At 36.8% G+C, this 21,522-nt stretch overlaps 1 protein-coding gene across 6 annotated transcripts in view; it reads left to right on the forward strand.

Moving 5' to 3' along the window:
• Positions 1-21,522, forward strand: part of DOCK4 (dedicator of cytokinesis 4) — a 235,085-nt gene that overhangs the window by 177,748 nt on the left and 35,815 nt on the right. For 4 of the 6 annotated variants that reach the window (XM_054178712.1, XM_054178709.1, XM_054178710.1 and 1 more), the window contains exons 27-33: positions 4,170-4,264; positions 9,737-9,812; positions 11,385-11,485; positions 12,103-12,161; positions 14,051-14,199; positions 15,718-15,803; positions 21,335-21,361. In XM_054178712.1, the coding sequence (XP_054034687.1) occupies positions 4,170-4,264; positions 9,737-9,812; positions 11,385-11,485; positions 12,103-12,161; positions 14,051-14,199; positions 15,718-15,803; positions 21,335-21,361 (593 nt within the window). The remainder of the gene's footprint in view (positions 1-4,169; positions 4,265-9,736; positions 9,813-11,384; positions 11,486-12,102; positions 12,162-14,050; positions 14,200-15,717; positions 15,804-21,334; positions 21,362-21,522) is intronic. The other 2 variants (XM_054178711.1, XM_054178714.1) reach the window with 1 other exon arrangement.

A 21,522-nucleotide genomic window follows, 5' to 3' on the forward strand; every position in this document is an offset into this window, starting at 1 on the left:
TAGTCATGCATACCTTACATATGTTTATTATGATTTGTTTAAAATTCTCTCACATTGCTTATAAAGGATTGTTGAATTTAATGACACACTAATTGTAAATCTTTCAATATTATTTTAAAGTTATGCTCCTTTTGCTTACCACAAAATACCAGCTTCTTCTAGTAAATATATTTTCTAGCAATTTATAGAGCAGAGGCACCCTTGTGGGTGTGCATTTGCTGACACAAAAATGGCTCAGATAAAATTTGTGACAAAAGGTAATAATGGAAGTTACAAACAGAAGCAGGAGAGTGAATGAGGGAAATGTTATATGTTAGCACAGCGCAGCTTTGAGCACAGCAAAGCAGTTTTGGTTGATATGCATGGGTTTTTTAATTAATAGATTAAAAGAAGACAAAACAAACTGATATGCACCTGCCAGAAGGCCTAGTTTTTATACATTGGCAGTGTACCCTACGTAGTGTGACAGAATAGATATGAAGGAGAGATTTAATAAAGAAAAATATAACAGCTACATTAAAAGATAGCATTCAGCTAAGAGCCTGAGTAGGGTAAGGAGGGTGCCAAACATTACCACCAAGTACATTTTATTCCACTGTTCTATAGTAGCCCCTTGGATGCAGGCTGTGTGAGGTTCCGAGGCATGGGGAATGTCTCTGGTGGAGAAATTTGGTTCTAGTCACCATACTTCCCTCCCTTCTATGCAAGAACATCTGTTGACATATGGGACTTCTGAAAGGATGAGTGCTGAGGCAGAGGTTTAGGAACTGGGTTAGGAACTGGCTGCAAGGCTAAGACCAGAGAGTGGTGGTGAATGGTGCCATATCCAGCTGGTGGCCAGTCACCTGTGGTGTTCCCAGGGATCTGTTCTGGGCCCCATCCTGTTCAATATCGTTATTGATGATCTGTATGCAGTGCTACAGGCTGGGGTCAGAGTGGCTGGAGAGCGGCCAGGCAGAGAGGGACCTGGGGGTACTGGTTGATAGTAGGCTGAACATGAGCCAGCAGTGTGCCCAGGGGGCCAAGAAGGCCTATAGCATCCTGGCCTGTATCGGGAATAGTGTGGCCAGCAGGAGCAGGGAAGTCATTGTGCCCCTGTACTCAGCGCTGGTTAGGCCACACCTTGAGTCCTGTGTCCAGTTCTGGGCCCCTCAGCTTAGGAAAGATGTTGAATTGCTGGAACGAGTCCAGAGAAGAGCAACAAAGCTGGGGAGGGGCTTGGAACACAAGCCCTGTGAGGAGAGGATAAAGGAGCTGGGGTTGCTTAGCCTGGAGAAGAGGTGGCTCAGTACAACTACCTGAAGAGAGGTTGTAGCCAGGTGGGGGTTGGTCTCTTCTGCCAGGCAACCAGCAGCAGAACAAGAGGACACAGTGTCAAGCTGCCCCACGGGAGATTTAGGCTGGATGTTAGGAAGAAGTTCTTCCCTGAAAGAGTGATTACCCATTGGAATGGGCTGCCCAGGGAGGTGGTGGAGTATCTTGGTAATTCTACAGTGCAAACCAAAGTGCAATGGACAACCAAGCAATTATCTTCAAAGTGGACTGTTGACTCAAACTAAAATGCTATATAGATGCACTCTGAGACATCTAGTGAAGACTCTGACCTGTTTTATAGAGGATTTTACCTGCATACAGGGACTTGTGAAATAAATTCCAAAGTAGATTTTGATTAACTGAATAGATGGCTTTCAATCTTTCAGGGCCATGCTTGAAAGATCACAGTTTGATAATTTCATCAAGCAAATGTTGCTACTAGAGGAAACTGAACTGTGATATTTTGATACTATTTAAATGGTGTAGGATAGTGCTAGAGTTTATGTACACTAGGTATTAAAGGATGATATTTAGAGTATGGAAAAGGACAAAATTGCTCCCTTGCTGTTTCTCAAGATAGAAGACATATGAAACATTAATGATATCTGTATGCAACCAACTAAATGTTAGTTGACTTACACTGCTTGCAAAAATGTCCTTTTAAATGTTAGGGTCTATTACTAAATCATGATGATGTGCTCAGCAGAGCAGATACAAATATGAAAGACAATAGTTCAATGCAAAGGAAACCATTCAAAATACAATTACAAGATTGATATTCCATGAATGCTACTTTTGTTAATAGAGGTTTAATAGCTGTATCTTGACAAATCTTATAATTGACTAGATTTTCTAAAGTTCATAATAATTTCTCTGTTTCAGTTATATTTACTCTTTGAATTATACTTTGTCTTGCTTATGTTTTTAACACAGTGTAATGAAGAGATCTTCAGTCTTATTCAGGCTTTTCAAGTCCATGTTTTGTAGCTAGCATCATCTATGACTCAATTCATGACAATTATCTATTGTTTCTGTTAAATTTAGAAATAATTAGCTTAGTGTTAGTGATTCAAAATCTCATGCTAGTATTTACATTTGCTTTGTTTTAAAGTTTGCTTGGAATGAAAGATGCATTCTGATCTTAGCCTAGCTACCTAAAGTAATGAAGTGTGCATGATCTTCCTCTCTGTCATATATTTATTAATTACCTAAACAAGCTGATCAATTTTAGCAAACTTTGGCAGTGGTCCCTGGATTTCTTAAGGCACTAAATTCACACCTCATACAGCCCTTGGGTTTTACATCCATAAACCATTGTTTGGTTTCCCAAAAGCAGCCATTTGGTCTCTTCAGTTCAGCAGCCAGTCAGCAGTCAGTTAGCTCCCTAATGGCAACATATACAGTGTTGGGACAACAGATGAGATAAAAGTGGGATATGGGAGAATTACTGTGAGTTGACATACCTGAGGCATGGGTGTGTTGTTGGGATTATGTTACAGAGCTGCAGGGATTCCAGCAGAGAGAAGGGTGGTAACCCCTAAAGAATATTAAAAAAAAAGAGCAGTCAGAAGTGAAAAAATGTAACTATAAGTTGCAAAGCTATATGAAAACACTGTGGAATAACTATTGCTCGTAGTGCTTGTTTATCTGTAAAGATGGTCGCCTGCATTCAGTCACTGTTGTCTGCAATGAGTATCATTATACTCTTTAGCAGAGAAAAATGTTTTGGCATTCTGTTCAGAAAACAGGTTGTCTCTTTTATGTAATTTTCTCTGGTGGGTGGGTGCAGGGATCTCATCTGCCTTTCCCAGTGCTTGCATTTATCCCCCTTTACAGTGATTCTCTAATGGAGACATCTGTTGTGCAATGCCCATCATCTACACTTTGGTAAATATACTTGAGAGTATAATTTATTGTTCAAAATTATTTGATAGTCTTTGGTTGTATCTTCATCTCATTTGTGTTTCAGGCTAACTCTTTACAAGGGTGTGGGCAGAATCAATGCAAAACATTTCAGGGTCAGGTACCATGGTGATTCCATCATCACTTCATGTTCTTCATGAGGCCAAGAGCTCCGTTTTGCTTACATGTATAGTACAGACAGTACTATACATTTTCTTAGTAGTTTCATTTGTGAAAAGAAAATCTGAAATAAATGTGTGCTGAGAGGAATAATTTAATTTATTTTTTTTATTAGTGAGTTAAATAACATAGGAGATTGTAATGCTAAAAGCTCTTAATCAGTGCTTTCTAAATTAAAAGTAGTTCACACATGTTCACTATTTTTGTAGACTCAGCAAATGAGGCAGAATGGTTAAGTGACCTGCATACAGACAGACAGCTGCAATAGCAGTACAGGGGCCTGGGCATCACCATTGAATTCACTGGTCTTAGCAAACCCTGTGATAAAAGTGTCCTTACACTCTCTCTTTCCCAGCAAAATAGCGACACTTAGAAGAAATCTTGGAAGACGTGAAAACCTGGCATGATTAAGGAGATATTTGGAGCACTGTAGTGTCTGTAAAGTGCTTTGATTTGCAAATTGTTCTTGGGATCATATTTGTGGAAGTGTATGGGTGGAAACCAAATGCATCTTTGACATTTCTCTTATGCATCGCTGTCAATCAAGTGGCACATAGAATTATTTTCTGCATTTTAAGATGAGTTAAGTCACTATTCAAAGCTTTCTTGGGGAATCAAAAAAAGAGTGAAAATATTAGGAAGTGTATCTATGTTGAAATTAAATAGAATTCTGCTATTTCTATAATGATTTTCTGTCTCTGATTAAAATATTTTTAAAGCTCACTGCTCCTTCTAAGGCGGCAAAGACATATGACTCTCTTTTCCTTCCAAAGGATTTCCTGCTGCAGATTTTCACTGTATTTCGGATACTAATACGACCAGAGATGTTTCCAAAAGACTGGACAGTGATGCGTTTGGTTGCAAACAAGTAAGGCATCTTTAATATTAACAAAAAATATGGATAGTATGTGAAGACCATGGTACAAATGCATAAAAGTTTATGATGTCTAATAAAAATGCAAAATGTGTGTTGTAATACTAACTGCAGTTCTTAATTTTGCTATCAAAGAGTTAAAATCCCTGGACTTATTATATATGACAAATTCATAATATAATCTATACATTTTCTGAATTGCTGTAAACACATATTACATGAAAAATCAGAAACACTGTTACAGAGCGAAGGTGCTAAACCTCAACAGCTTTGTTTTTCAAGTAGCAAATGACATATCTCAACAGAACTTCATTTCAATTCTGTTGATATGCTGAGTTGGTAAAGATCTGTTTGCTCTCAGGAGGGAGGAAATTATCTGTTGTAATATCATTAGCAATGTTTTTGCATGTTTGTTAATTCAGTGCTTGTCATAAAAATCACAAATTAAAAATCACACCTCAGGAACTGAAGTGCAGCACAAGCAACAGTAACAGAGTTATAAGTGCTGCCTAGTGAGATGCAACCCTGTCTTTGAGCTATTGTTTCTCTGCTCAGGATTTGTTTGTATCACTGTATGACAGTATCACAATATTACAGTGCATTAGAGGTTGAAAAGGACCTCAAGAGATCATCAGGTTCAACCCCCCTGCCAAAGCAGGATCACCCAGGGTAGTCAGCACAGGAATGCATCCAGGTGGGTTTTGAAATTCTCCAGAGGAGACTCCACAACCTCTCTGGGCAGCCTGTTCCAGTGCTCCATCACCCTCACTGTAAGGAAGTTTCTCCTCATGATGAGATGAAATCTTCTATGTTCAAGTTTGAACCCGTTGTTCCTTGTCTTATTACTGTGTATAGAAACAGGCTCCCAGCATTTCTGAGAAGACATTACAACAGGTCTAAGACTGTTGAATTTTATTTCACCTATATCACCAGCCATCCTTTTTTTGTAGCTTTTGCGTTCGTGAATGTGTGTGTGTATGCAAACATCATTGTTTTTGTTCAAACTTTGTCAGGACTTGAAAAAAATACCAATTTTTGCTCAATTTTATTACCTGATTTAGTGTTGCTAATCTTTCCAAGTTTGAATTCTGGCACCAAAAAAATCATTAATAATCAAAGAATGGATGTGATCATTTGTTTCTGCATATGAAGAAGATACAGCTGATGTCACTCAGCATCTGGTAATCAGGCTTAAGAAATAAATTGAGAAACACAAGAAAGTGGGAAAATACATAGGAACTTTTAGACTAAATATATAATCTAAGAAATTGTTATATATTCCAGAAACAGCTGGCTTGGCAGATGGCTTTGCAACAGCTGACATATACAGAACTAAGATTTAGGCATGACCTTGGCACATGTTTCTCAGGCTGGTGTTGTTCAGATATGCTAAAGATCCTGATACTAAGTTCTGCAAAAATAATATTTACTTACAACAGTATTTTAGTTAGCATCTCTATCTCACATCTTTTAATGCACATCATGTTGTTTCTCACCATGTAGAAGGTGACTATGTGTCAGGTTCTGTCAGGCAAAGACGACCAGCAAAGGCTGACAATAGCTGCTAGTGGGAACTGGTCAGAAGAATCTAATCAGATTGGCTAACTGAACCTGATAACGCACAATTGCATAAGCATTACTGCCAGCAAATGGGATAGAAACACATCTTTACCAATCCAGCATTCAGTACTTTGCTATGCATTTGTTCCTCTGGGGAGGAAATGGTGGTTTTCCATGAGATGGGGTTGGCAGGTGTATTTAAGTGTGGGGTGAACTAAAGACTCATCATTCCTATGTTATGCATCTATGACTTGGTTTCAGTTCCTTTTTGAGGCAGCAGAAAGGAAAATCCACTTCTGTTTTCATCTGCAGGGCACTGTTTTTTCCTTCAGCTTCCTTGAGGTGTTCAAAAGTGCACAGCCACAGAATAGTTGCTTTGGTAGAATTGTCACAATCCAAAATTTTTAAGTGCAAAGGGAAGAGCCTAGAGACAGGATGAGAAAGCAGGATACTGCCTGAACTGCAGCTAGAAGCAGTTGTGAGTTATTCTTCCTGAGCTAGAGCACATCCAATGATCTGAGATGCTTCAGGGTTGAAGGCAAAATTGAACTCCTTGCTCCATTCATGTCTACAAGGAAAAAACTAGATCTAGCCTACCTCTTAAAGAGCATAATCAAGTAATCCATTAGCAGTCTGGATCTTTTCAAAGTCCTGCTTCCCTGGAATAAATTGACTGTCATGTTTCCTCTGTCAGACAACTGCCTTCTTGGCTGTCTGGGCTTCAGCCTGAGAAACAGTAGCTAATCTGAAGGCAGTTTGTGTCTTCAGAGCTTCACCCATCATGTCACATCACCAGAAGTACTCTCTTTTCTCTCTCCTGTTTCTAGAGTGATATAAAACTTCAAACTGATATTTACAGGAAGAAAGATTTAGCCTGTCTGAGCCTAGGGAAAAAAAATTAGGATATAATCAGGTAATAAGCTTTTCCTGAGGGGAGAAAAAAAATTATTCTTCCTTATTTTTATATGCAGAGCTTCAATTACTTGAAGGATTTTTCAGTCTTAAAATGCTGTAATTGCTTCTATGTATAATAAAAAACAGTATTGCCCCTTGGCTTCTAGGTATTTTTTTTCTTTCATGTTGCAGTGTTTTCAGTAATTTTGCAGCATTTGGTACTTGGGTGCTGTCTGACATTAAAAAAATCTTAGAAGATACTGTGAGCTTAAGGAGACAAATGTGTAACTATCCACAAATTCAAATACTTCATGATGACACATGCATGATCTATAATTCTGAATGTCTGGATGCCCAACATGCAAAAATACAAAATGTGTTTTATGTATACTATGGAAAATAAAATTTTAGTTTCTTTCATTATAGGGGTAGACATTCTGTACCAAACAGATAGCAAGCTAGCTTGCTGGCCCTCTAAGCAAAGCTTCTGTTTGTAACTGCAAACTAAAACCACATAATAGAAGATATCTGAATCAGTTGCCTAGCACCAGAGAGGAACGCAAACTTCTATAATAAAATATGCCAGACATTGAACCTTCTGTATAACACCTTCATAATGTCTCTCTTAACTGGTAATCACTATGTAAAGGCCACTTGCTTAAGTGACACTAAAGTTAGGGTTAGGAAAAGAATCACTTATCCAATGCTTTAATTGACTGACATCTTTGAGACGTCATCTGAACTCCAGGTATGTCATATTTTGTTAACAGTTGGAGAGCCAAGTGAGTGTCCATTACTTGCTGAGCAAAGGTTTGATATTTATTGCATACTATGCCTTGTCTTGCATATAATTTTTCAGCAATTTATTACTTTGGACTTAGATTGAAACTTTACATAGTAATAGTTCTGATGAACTGACCTTTTCTATCAGAACATCTTCTTGAAATATGCAAACTAATTCCATCTTGTGAAGCATATGGGCTGTAAATTAAATCATGAACAATAACAAGAATGACAGGACTCTTCTTATCCATGCCTTAGTTTGTAGTTTTGTATGTATTACAGATTCTAAACTTTTTACTTCATCTTCCATGTTGCAGTGGGGAGTGCTGTACATGTACTGTAACTCCCCGTTGGTGGAAAAGTGGGTGAACTATACAGATGAGTGCTAAACATGGAAAACTACCTGTAAAACTTAAAATATAGTTGTTGAGAAAATAATGTGTCTTAAAATTCCATTTGAGAAACAGAACTATGAATGACAGAAATTTGAGACTTAAAGCAGTGTTCTAAAGACAGTCTGGGACTTGACTGTTAGAGGTGTTCAGACACATCAAATGCGAAGGTAAAGTTGGCAGGGACAGTGATTTTAAATGTAGACAAAAGGAAGCAAATATTTGAACTAGTAATAAGGTAAACGGTACATAGAGATTTTGTATTTATAAACTTTAAATCTGTGAAAAGTGCCAGAAAAATAGAATTTATTTCCTAGGTGGGTTGTTCAACATGTAATCCTTCAGTGTTGTGAAGATGAAAAATGTTATACCCTTAATTTATTACTATACATAATAAGACATATTTTGTCTTCAATGCATTGCAAAGATACTTAAAAAGAAAAAAAGGTAGAAAATATGGAAAGGGAAACATATTTTAGCATTGTAACAGCATGCAGGTCAAGAACTGCATTTACAGAAGTACCAGAACAAGAGGACACAGTCTCAGGCTGCGCCAGGGGAGGTTCAGGCTGGATGTTAGAAAAAAGTTCTATACAGAAAGAGTGATTGCACATTGGAACAGGCTGCCTGGGGAGGTGGTGGAGTCGCCATCACTGGAGGTTTTCAGGAGAAGACTTGATGGGGTGCTTGGTGCCGTGGGTTAGTTGTTTGGGCGGTGTTGGATTGGTTGATGGGTTGGACGCGATGATCTTGAAGGTCTCTTCCAACCTGGTTTATTCTATTCTATTCTATTCTATTCTATTCTATTCTATTCTAAGTACTAGATGCATTAATAGTAGATTGATGGTAATTCAATTAAATCTGGAGATAAAATCTTTTTTTCTCAAAAAGTATTTAAGCAGTTGATTGTTGTAAAATACATGAGTATAACGGGAAAAGGATCATTCCTTGCTTATCTTTCTCCCCCATAACTATCCACTGGTGGCTACTTTCAAAACAAATGTAACGGTTTATATAATTCTTTTGTTTGACTAAATTGACAAGACATAAGTGCTGCAGAATTGCTGAAATGAGTTATGTTTAAATACTCCTCAAGAATATTCCATTTCTGTAATCAACCAAACTTGGTTCCTGCAATGAACAAGGCTGTCACTGACCTCTGGTGACAACTACTGTGAAAGGATTTGGGCCATATATTTTTATATATATATTAGATTAGTATAATTCGGGCAGGTGTCAATGTAAGGCAGTGCATGACCGTTTGCAACATACAGAATTGATATCTTTACAAGTCAGTGTTTCGCCAAGAGTTCATGTAATTTTGCATTGATCTGTTGTCATTAGATTATTACATCATGTATCTACATCACAGAGCTGCCAGTGTTGTATACTGATGACTCTAGATATTTTATATTTATAATCTACACACATTTTCACTAGTGAGAAAAGCAAATGGCCTGACTGTATATATTCATGTTAATAGGTCAGCGTAAGTGTACATTAAATGTGATATCAGCATTATTTGCAGAACAAATATATGCTTTGTCTTTTTGATCAGTTATATTCTTCTATATAGGACCTTTGCTTTCAGTACATATTCATATATCACATATATTTTTATTATTTTTTCTTAATGTGCATGTTTGCTGCCAATAGTTAGTAGTCTGTTAGGAGTCTGTCAATCTGTTAGTAGTCAGATATTTGTATATATTTAAAATGTACTTTTTAATGTCACCACACATGTTGCATCCATTTCTTCATTGGAAAATTGTCTGAGTATTAAACATGAATTTCCACATAATGAAAGCTACTGTCTTTTTTATTCTTTTCTTCCCAGTGTGATCATTACTACAGTCTTGTATCTTTCGGATGCCCTTCGTAAAAACTTCTTAAATGAAAACTTTGATTACAAGGTAGAGTAAGTGTGTCTAACATGAAACAGATGTAATTGCTGCTACATCATTGTGTGGCTTGTTTTTTTGTAATTAACCTTAGCTCCAACATCTAAACAGCTAGAACTTAAGCTAAATGAGCAGTTGCCAATGCTCAGAGATTAAGTGTTTTCCTACATACTGATCTGTCTTAACAATGAGGAATGCTCTTTTTTAATTTCATATTTTTCAATTGGTAATTTCAGCTTCCTTGTTAGATTGCTTATTTGGGATTTTTGCATGCCTTTCTTTTTATTATAGAAAGTAACTTTAAGCTTTGTCTGTTGTTTTTGAGTTATTGCAGAAAAGAAAATTATTCTATGTTTGAATCGTTGCAAGTTTATCGAAAAATAGTTTTGCAGTTCCGTAATTTTTCTTGAGCAATTAATGTGCTGCATAATTAAAATCAGAAAATTCTGACGCTGCATGGCGAATGTAGTTAAAGATGTCAGTACCTCATTTAGTGAGATGTGGCACCTATGATAAACTATAAATTACAGAACCGTGCTTTTAGGATTCAGATAAGAAGACCTAGGAATGTGTCTGAAAAGACCCATTCCCATGGACACCTGAATGAATATTCTGTCTACTGAAATTATATTAGTCCAATTGCTTCATCATAAAAAGTGCAGAATTTCCTTCCTGAGGAAGACAATGAGCTCCTATATATTGACTTTCAGCAGAGTCATGGATGCTTCTCTGATGATCCTGACTCCTATTGGAAAGATTGATGGGAATGCAGGTTTATCCACTTGACATAACTGGACATGAAGAAGCCTATCCTTTATGAAACTCCGCATTCTCAGAGGCTAGAACTGATGAAAGAACTGCCTATAGACAAGGCATCAAGGCATCTATATTCCTTAAACTCGTTCAGCAGTGTTAATACTATCCTGCAGAATGACAATGTCTGGTATAGGGTTCCCCCTACACTTTTTCCTTCGTCCCGCCATGGAGCATCTATAATTGAATTATAATAATTAATATTTGAATGTATCTTAGGTTTGCCTTTACATTTATTTTTAAACCTTTTAAGTAGAAAGTTCAATATCAGATTTATAAAGTACCTGCATAAAATATCAATATATTTGCAATATGTTAACAAAACCTGGCTTCAGTTTTGTCCAGTGATGCTTGAAGCAAGTGAAATTTGCAAATAACTAGACTAGACTAGAGAATGGGAGTTTTGTTATGTGATAACTTTTGAGGTGTCAGAAATTTTTGGGCGTTGGACTTAAAGACAGAACTTGTATTCTTTTATTAAATACACCAAAAAAATGTTTTCAAATTTAGCAGGTAAGAGAGAGATGAAAAAAATTATCTACCCCTCTGAAACCTTAAGAGATGTTGAATATGTAAAATAGATGTATTCTTGCAGAACATTTTGGGGTTGGTGAAAAGTATACTTGGATGCAAAGACATTTAGTCAAAACCAGTTTGAGTAATTTATTAGTTGAGACTTAAGTGGTATGATTTGAAAATTTGCATCTTGAGCATTCATAAAATGGTGGTACTGAGAAAATGAAATAACCAAATGCTGTATGTTTATTATAGATCTGGGATTCGTACTTTTTTCTTGCTGTCATTTTTATAAACCAGTTATGTCTGCAACTGGAGATGTTCACACCATCCAAGAAGAAAAAGGTTTTAGAGAAGTAAGTACTGCTGTCAACTTCTAGAAAACTGTGATAGATCAAACACTTAGAACATAGATCAAAACTCAAAACATGGGAGATTGAAAAAAGGCCTACCAAGAAGATAATGGTTAACAGTATTTCCACTGACTTCAATGAGAGTTTATTTTACCTCTTTATATTCAGGGCTGATAGCAGTCTTCATTGAAGTGCCTAAATTGGTTCAGACATTGGGAGCAAAACAGGCATGTTGTAGGAGTGCCAACACTAATTCCTAGTTTGTGTGTAAGTTGATTCGCACTGGTTCAGGCTTTTCTGTCAGGCACTGCACTGTTCTCCATGAATTAATCTTACTTCTTCTTCAAGCTAGAGCAAAATTATTTGCTCTCGGAGAGACAACTACAGAATATTGCTGGGAAAAAAATACCTTTTGCTTCACAGTTGCACTATTAATGTATAGTGTTTGGAAAGAAGTGATACATTTAACCACAAAATTTGGAAGAAATCATCCCTGTTTAAGGAGATTTTCATGGACTGCAAAGAATATGTTTCATTGAACAGTGTCACAGAATAGCATATGAACTTGATTTTCTTAAGTGATCCTTCACTGTTCTGCTTTACTTTTTAATTCATTGCAGATATGGTGACATGAGGGTAACAATGGGATGTGAAATCTTCAGCATGTGGCAAAATTTAGGTAAGTTGTACACACCAGTAGCTCATAAAGTGGAAAGCCACTATTAATTCTTTGCCTATTAAGTACACTTACCAGTCACAGAGGATTTGGTGATAATTAAGTTCATATAAAGTCTCCAGTCAAGTTTAGGAAAATCTTAATCATCTGTAGTTCCCTTCTTTACAGCTAATCTCAGCTTTCTGAGCCTCGACACTCTATCTGGCCTGATCACTATTTCTTCAGAGAGCTGAAAGAATACTGTCAGACACAATTAGAAAATAAAGTACTTTGGGGACAGAATTATTATGGCTGGAAATATACTTATGTTCACAATTATAGTTCTGTTGCCAAACAGTTTAAAGAACAGGCATATATCTTAATTCTGAAGCTCTCCTGAGATGCTAGATCTGCATCAAATCTTCCCCTAAGTTGCACTAAAATATAAAGGCATAAACAATTCACTGACTGATGTATAAATGACACATTGGACAATGCCAAAAAGAAATATATGCTTGAATGTAAACTTAGAAACATTTTTATATTTATAATCTACAACTGCAAACTGTTTGAAAGTACGAGCCTCAGAGAAATGCAGTTAAATGTTCTTTGGGGAGAAAATAATAGTTCACTTCATTAAAGGGCTCATTAAAGATACGAACTCTATCAGGGCTTAGTGAGATACTGTAATTTCAATTCTATAAATCTTTTCACCAGCAAGTTTGTTTTTCTGTTCAGCCTTTACTGGAAAAAGAAATGTTCAAAGAAATGTTTGGTTATTACTATCTTGTTAATTTTTGTTGTGTTAATTACCTTATTAAGTATTGTTTACTCACTCTAAGTCTTCCCTCTAAAAGTCTTCCCTCCAAATTATTTCAATACGTGATAGATATTTCTAAACTGATGCCTCAAGGATTCACTCCTGGGTTCCATCTATGAACCAGCTATGATAAGACCTTAATGTGCATCATCTCTCCATCTTCTACTGAACAGAAACCGAGTATACATGCAAAGAGGGAATTATGATCCCATTCAATAGGAGAGAGTGTTGTGGGTTACAATACGAAGTTCATCTAGTAATCTGTCCAATTAAATCTGTCCAATCCAGTCAGGATATTTCATGTAATTGTTTCTGGCAAAGGGAATTCTGGTTTTCCTTTGCATGAAAACTGACACCAAACAGAATAGCAAGCTGAGGTGACTGCCCACTGGAATATGCAGATGTAGGCTGGACAGCGTGATTCATAATCCCCCAATTCTGAAGGTATCAGAAGTCTTACTTGTGGAAAACTGAAACTGAATGGTTAATCTTTATGCCATTTCTAGCTTCCTTGACAAGAACTTCATTTTCTGCTAAATAATATGGTGAATTAATAGATATTTTAGCACAGATTTTGAAGTTGTTTTGAGAACAGCTGAGTTACATCTTCCATTTCCTGCAGTCAAAATACATACTTCCATTTCTGTAGTCACAAAACTAAAGATAGGTAAAAATCAAAGTACTTACCTCTTTTTGATGAGCACAGAATATCAAATAACCATTTTGTAAACACTGGAGTAGATCTTAGGAACCAAACCATTCCTGTGAAAAATTAGTGCAAATTCCCATAGAGTGCTTTGCTGCTTTGTTCTCCTTCTGGAAGACTAACTTGGGTTAGAGATAGCCCACTGTCACTTCTGAATTCAGTACTGCATAGTACATTCTGATAATGGTGTTGGCCTCATGTTGTATTTTCTGCAGCTTTTCACTTTTGGGGCTAAGAAATAGTGCATGCTGTGATGCACATAACATTAAAAAAAAGTCTATAGACATTCAATGTGCTATTTTTTAATTCTTCAGATAGTATTTAGATTGCTTGGTAGCTTGCAGGACACCCAATTCACATTCAAGTTCATGTTAATTTTCATTTCAGGGGAACACAAGCTTCACTTTATACCAGCATTGATTGGCCCCTTCTTGGAAGTGACCCTGATCCCTCAGCCTGACCTGAGAAATGTCATGATTCCCATTTTCCATGACATGATGGACTGGGAGCAAAGGCGAAGTGGCAACTTTAAACAGGTACTGTGTATGAAGCTGTTTGTGAAACAGGGCTGAAATTCATGCACTTCAGTGAGTGCTGGTCCTAACCATTAGTGATTCAGGGTGGAGAAGGTAGCTACATTATACCTGTTGGAGCATGATTACCAGGGTTTTTCCTTCTTACTCTCTACAGGGGTAGTAAAATTCTGCAATTAATGCTATCTTGTTAGTAATGTAAAACAAGATATAAAAAATCGATGGCCTGCCAAAGTGAAGAAGAAAACTTAAATTGTCTTCAACATGACTGACATTGTTGTGGTGGTTTTTCATTTCTGCTTTAGAGCAGTATGGACTACTGGTTAGATAAGTTCAACTAGCTTCCCTTCCTGCTAATATGAAAAAATATCATATGGTCCTTCTGAGGAATGTTCATCTGTAAGGATCCAAGTATTCTTGTTTCTCAAACACCTTAATGGGCTAGGAAGGAACAACCAAGTGTACCATCTGCTCCTGCAGCTCCCACTCAGTTCTTTCAGACTGCCTTAAACCAATTCTCGGTGCCCTCCTTCCTGCTGCTTCAAATGGAGGAAAGCAAAAGTATTTGAATTGCTCCCAGGCAATCATAATGCTTAGGGTGGGAGCTGTATCTGAAACACAAAACAAACAAACAATTAAGAACGGAGGAGTACATGTTATGTAAGCAGGAAAAAATCCACTTGTTTGGCTGCTCAGTGCTTTCAGCTTGGATTTAAATGTAAATTGTAATATATTTATTCTCTAATAAAACATCTTGACAACAATTTCTCCCCTGGATTTGTGATTGCCCTAATATATTTCTCCTAAAAAAGAGGTTTGAAATATTAACACCCTGCGTAATCTTACTTCTTTCTTTTTTTAATAATCAACACACTTTAAAGTATACACCGAAGGAGTCATTAGCCACCAGATACGTTCTGTAAATTTCTTTGATAACTAATACATAAATACAGCACACTGGATTTCTAGCCAAATACGTTGGCAGGTGAGGAAGGTTGGGAAAGTAAGCCTGAGCCCCCAAGTGTTCTTACACAACAGTACAGACATTTATGAAAAATAAATTATAAAGAGCGAGATGCAGGTCAAAAAAATATGATATTTTTATTGAAGTCTAAGAAAATGGCTTATGCTTACAGCCCTGCAGTGAGAATTCAGGCAATTTATTTGGGCTGTGTGCTTTTTGTCTGACTCCATAAATAGATAGCTGCCTTAGCAGCAGCAAATGCTACTCAGCCTGTAGTTTTAAAGTCACGTTGCTCAATTTAAATTAGCTCCCTCCCTCAAAAAGAAAAAAAAAATAGAAAAAGCCCACCAAAAAAAGGAAACCCACAAACCTTGGGAAAAACAGCTTCAAAGCTTCAAAGAGATGAGGTGACTTATCAGATTTACATGATTAACCAGTAATTCTAAGATGTGCATTTAGCAAAGTCCTTCACATAGAAACAAATCCTCCCTCAGTTTTCTTGTATCTCACTAAAGGTAAAGAGAGAAAGCTTTTTACACCACACTTATATGCTGCAGGTAGAAGCAAAACTGATTGACAAATTGGACAGCCTAATGTCGGAAGGTAAAGGTGATGAAACATACCGAGAGCTCTTCAACAGTATGTGAGTATTATGTTTATCTTCTGCTAATTCCTTGACTTTGGTTGGTTGTATCGGGTGCTAATGTCAATGTAGAGAAGTAATGCTTAAAACAGTTGTGGATATCTGTCTTTCTTTCTTCTTTTTTTTTTTTTTGTTGTTGTTGTTGGGATGATTTTGGAGTTTTTTCTGAAAATCTGAGGAAGAAAACATTTTATGGTGTTGCATGGCACCTGTAAATTCTGGCTGTACTTCTTGCATACAGCTAGAATCGGGCAAGGATAAATCTGTTACATCACAGAACATTCTTTTTCTCTACCTACTAATTTTAAAATCAGAAAAGCAAGAAATGCTTCCTAGTTGCATAGGCAAAGCTCAAATGGAACATTTTGAAAACAAGTCATGGGGATTTAACAAAAAGCTATTTAATAAGCAATGTTGTATTGCTAGAAACTTGTACTCATCTGTGTGATGTTACTTGTTGATTTCTGATTTGATGTAAACATTTTTATTCTAGCAGGATTAGCCTTACTATTTTATTTTATAAATTTCATTGACCTTTTAGTATATTTTAATAAATGACACATCACTGAAATCTTAACAGGAAAAGCTAATAATAATGCTGAAGTTCCTAAGGTTTCTCCATAAGTTATCCTGCTGACCAAAATAAATGATTGCCACAGAGTCCAGGTACAAAATAACTGAACTCTGTCTCTGTTGTTTTTCAGAACTCAAATTCATTTAAGTGAAAGATTTCACTTATTTCTGGTGTATTTAGTATATATATTATTTCTCTACAGGATTCCAAGCTCTTTATGCTCTGTACTATTAAACACATGATCCTTTCATGTTTATATGGCTTCTTAACCATTGCTATTTCTTTAACAGTTGTACTTCTGTTGTCTTTGCTTAAATAATAGCATTCAGATCTCAGTGTCTGTGCATAGTGAATATATAATAATCTGTACTTGTACTGGTTTAAGAAAGAGAGTTCCTAAATATTTATCATTTACAGATGCAAAAGTGGATAGGGAGATTAGGCAGAATATTATGGAAATTAATAAATCATGGAAAACAACAGTATGCTAAAGCAGAACTTACTTGTAAGTAGTCACGAAATTCTTCATAATCTGGGTAAAGAGAATATAAGGTTAGATGATTTCAATATTCTAGTAATACAGTATTTACAGTTCAAAATTAAGTCTAATGACTTAAAGAAAAAACTCCAATTATAAAATGAAGTCTAAATGCCTTCTCGTGTGCAAAATCCATCAGAATGTCTGTCACCAAAATAACTTAAAATTCTGTAAGAAAGCATATTTGTATGAAATGTTCTGCATTTTTTCAAGTACTTTTTTAGTTAGATTTAAACTAAGGGATGTTAAACAAGATACAGTGAAAAATAATGAGAATCTTTTAGAGATCTAAATGCTGAAGACATAGTAATTTAAATTGCAAAATGTCTCACAGCCTCAGTGTACTTGTTGTTTCTGTTCTGGTATAACAGAAGGTAAAACTAAAGGCTTTAGAAAATTTCAGAGTAACTGCTCAAGTTCACTTATTTATCATTATGTTCCTCTATCCAAGTTTGATTTCACTCCATACATTAACACCTCTTAATAAAATGGAGGGTGACATAGTGTTACAGGGCATGTGATGGAATGTGATTAAAATTAGATGGACGTGAATGCAAGGGGTCAGTTAGTCTGAGCTGTCTGCATGTTTTGGGGCTTTTTTGTTGTTGCCTTTTTAAAAAAAAAATATTTCTTCAATACAATATTAGGGTGTTTTTAGACACTGCAAGAAAGCAGACTTGTTCAGACTGAAGTGACAAAGGTGTTATGTACCCAAGGACTGTGGAACAGTAAGGCAGTTTTGAAGCAAGCAGCCGTTTTGTAGTCTTTAATGAAAGCAAATGCTACAATATTACTTGATCTTTCTGAGGATTCAACAGGGTTAGTTTTGATAGGTTGAGTTAGGATCCAATGGGATGCTTGCAGCTACTTTGGATGCAATCTAGCATCTGCAGTGGGCGTGACACTTTCAGGTTTTGTTATGTTTTTTGTTTGGCTGAAAAGGAAAATTAATTTAAATCTCTCAGCTACCACATTATTTGTCCTTTTTTTTTTTTTTTTTTTTTCCCAAGACAATGGCTGCATCTTTCCTTTGAACATCATCTGTTTTCAAGGACAAAGTTACAAGCATCTCTGGATACACCTAAAATATTCTGTGCTTAGAATTTACTCCTTATAATGGAGTTGTCATTATCAAATGAAAAAAATATATTGAAAGTGGGGGAAAGATGAAGGCTGTTTTGACTTGAATATGACCACTCAGTGATGATCTCCTGCTGTCATTGGAAGAGCTGTAAACAATGGACTAGTGAACATTTTGCTATCATGTGATACTAGGTGTGGTAATTGCTACTCAGTGGTATGAAAGGTGTCCTGATCTACACTTACACTGTAACACAGCAATTTAATTCCTGTCTTAATTACCACAGGGAAAATAATTATTTCAGTTTATGTGGCAGTTTAGGCTGGGTCCCTCCTGTTCCTGCCACATCAGTTGCACATCCGGTGTCCCAAGTGTCCAACCCAGTAGGTAGACACAGGAAACAGCATATTTCATACCCATACTATCCTGTGCCCTATAAATCCATCTTCAAAGTCATTCTCTTTCTTCCCTCTCTGCCCCGTGGGAGATGCTCCCTATCAGGTAACGCTGGAGGAGTTATGTCAAGGCCTTTCAGGCCTGGCTAGGCCTAATGCCAGAAGGAGAAGAGGGAACAGTCTCAGACCTGGCCAGCCTGAGACCAGCCTAGCAGTAGTGGGGGAAAGAAAGAGCCCTGGGGGTTTTGGGTATACCTTCAGGTGGGGAGATGGGAAGTGTTGGGGACCTTTGGGTGTGCTGGAAGGGACTCTATGCTTTGGGATATCTTTGTCACTTGCTTCTGTAAAACACTAACTGCTTTTCAATTTAAACTTTCCATCACTTCTGCAATCCATTTGTGTGAGTGTCATTCTTTTGCCCCTCTCAGGATCTGCCTGGCCTCAAATCAGGACAGTTTATTAAACAGTTGGTGGTTAGAACAGAGTCCTTGGAAAACAAGGGATATGCTCGAGTAGCTCTTTTGTTCTGACTTTGATGGACGCTGACAGCTTATTACTTCTATAGCTCTATTCCAGTTTGGCCTAACATGCCATTCCGGGTTTGGAGGTTAGATAGCTACATTATTGAAGCACAAAATGTGGGCTGGCGAGCTCCTGACAAAGAGACTTTGAAAAAAATTGAAGGTTACTTTCAAGAAGAGCAGGCATTTAATTCTGCCAGTTTCTGGGCCATTCCTCTAGCCATGAAGCTATTACATAAAAAAGTGGTGACTGCTACCTGTCCCATACTGTCTTTGACCCATCTGAGAGAATCTCTGGCTATCGTCAGGTTCCTGGAGGATTTTGTACTCCAAAATAGGCATCTAGATGTTAGAGTTAGTGTTAGTGTTAGTGTTAGTGAGTTAGTGTTCTGAACAAGTGCAATTTAGGCATAAAAAATCAACTTGCTACATTATTGAGCTAGCCTGAATATGGTTCTAAGACTTGCTTTCATCCCTGGAGGCCTATGGTCCTTTGTGTCCCCACTGAATTCTCTTATTCTTGTGAACCCAAGTTAAAAAACAAAACAAATCCCTCAATTGTTCGTAATGAGCCTAGATATTAGGCTATAGTGGTATGTAATCCAGTAGGTAGAAGGGTTTTCATTGTTTTTGTGAGTTATCTCCAGCAGTGCTTTGTAGAACATCTTGGCTATAAGTAATAGGAATTTAAGTGTATCTTGATATACCCATGAGGAAGCTGAGGGATATATTTGAGCAACTCTTTTGTTCTGAGTGTGTGTTCTGTGCACTGTATGAAGATGTATGTGGAAAGGGGGAGGCATGCATCAGAATGGAATTCATAAGATTGTTCAACTGTCGACACTAGTGTCAGTTTGAATAAGTACTTGAGTGTATCTACACAACCCATTTGTAAAAATGGTACATTTATAATAACATGGCAATGAATGTATAGAGAACATGCATATGTTGAATGCAGATGAAAACCATCTGTTTTATAGGAGAAGTCAGACTTCAACCCTTTTCCTACAGTAACTATAGGTAATTACTTTGATGAATTTAGGTTGAAACATTCCTGATTAACAGGGTTGAAAGGCAATAGAAAGGAAGAATTTCGTGTGACAATCAGTGCTTAATAATGTAACAGACTCTGCTGTTATTTCTCCCTGGACAAAAAAAAAACTTGTATTGAAACAAACATAAGGGATTTAAAAGCAAATCAGAGTTGGCCTGTATATTCTATATGGAAAGCAGAGATGTCGGATTTGTGTTTCAGCCTTTTCTGGCTTTGTTGTCTATCTCTGTTAGAAATGGCAGGAAACCCATCTCTGAATGTCAAGGAAAGAGATCTCATTGCCTTCTAACACGTCTGATTGCCTTCTAAGACCATGGGAGTCTAAGATTGATCTAAGGGTGCAGAACGAAGATCAATGTTTCCTCCTTGCTTCCAGCAGAGCACAGCTTCATTTAGGTTGAATTAGTTTGGAGAATTGCATGTATGTAAGGAGCTGAACAGAGCTGGAGTACAGCTAGGGCAGTTGGCATGTAGGAGTTATTGGGCACTGTTGCGTGTTTGGTGAAATTTGAATGTAGGAGTTTTATGGGACTAAGCATGCTCGGTATAGATGAAGGTCAGTAGAGCTGACAGCTTGCCCGCTGCAGACAGAAGGCTTGGAAATGCTATCAACAACTCCATAAAAAGCTCTAAGTATATGGGTGTGGCAATTTTCAGTCTTCTAGGTTAACTGTACCAGGGTATTTTCAGGGAGACTGCTGAAACATTTTCATGCATATGTCATACATCTGAGGTCCTGAGCCAGCTCTGTAAATAAATGTTTCCTTGCTCATCCTCAGAGAGGAAATATGGGAAATTCATGCCCAAATGATCAATATTTGATAAAACTAAGCAGTGAAAATCAGAGGCCAGTAATGGAATAATTATATAATTATACTGATAGCTCCACTTACACCATTTTGAAATCTTTTCACTTCAGTGTGTAATCTGCTTTTACATTAGTGTAAGAACTCAACACAACAGTTTTTAAGAAATGATTTTATGATAATTTAAGATACTAGAATTTTACATGTGCGTGGCAGTATACTCTCAGAAGGAACTGTTAAGTGAAGGAGACTCATTAAAATCCCTTTCCCAGTATTAAATTCTATGTGTATTGAAATATTAGAGAGGAGAAAGAATCTTTAATAAAGTTGAGGTCCCATTGAAAAGATATATCGAGTCTATAAATACCCTTTTCTAGGTAGATTTTTTTTTTAACTCACCATTTTCTGATGCATCAGTGGGAAATTAATATATAAAATTTATGTAAGAGTTCTGTTAAGTCTTTGGGATATTAATATATTCTGAAAATTAGATATTTGATGTATTTTAACGTGATGCAGCTAATATAAAAATCATTTGTTTTGTCAATGCTTCCTGGACTAGAATTCCACTTTTTGGTCCTTACCCTAGGTAAGACATTGTTTGCAAATTGTGTTTCATGGGAGGGTGGTTGTAAAAGGAAATCTATCGAAGATGTTGCTAAGGTATTAAGGTACTGGTGAAAGCAGAGTGGTTGTCATAGTGACAGTTAAAAATAAACGTTGACATTGTTCTGGCTTCTTTTTCTTTCA

The sequence above is a fragment of the Dryobates pubescens genome, chromosome Z (assembly GCF_014839835.1).
Source record: "Dryobates pubescens isolate bDryPub1 chromosome Z, bDryPub1.pri, whole genome shotgun sequence".
Taxonomy (NCBI): domain Eukaryota; kingdom Metazoa; phylum Chordata; class Aves; order Piciformes; family Picidae; genus Dryobates; species Dryobates pubescens.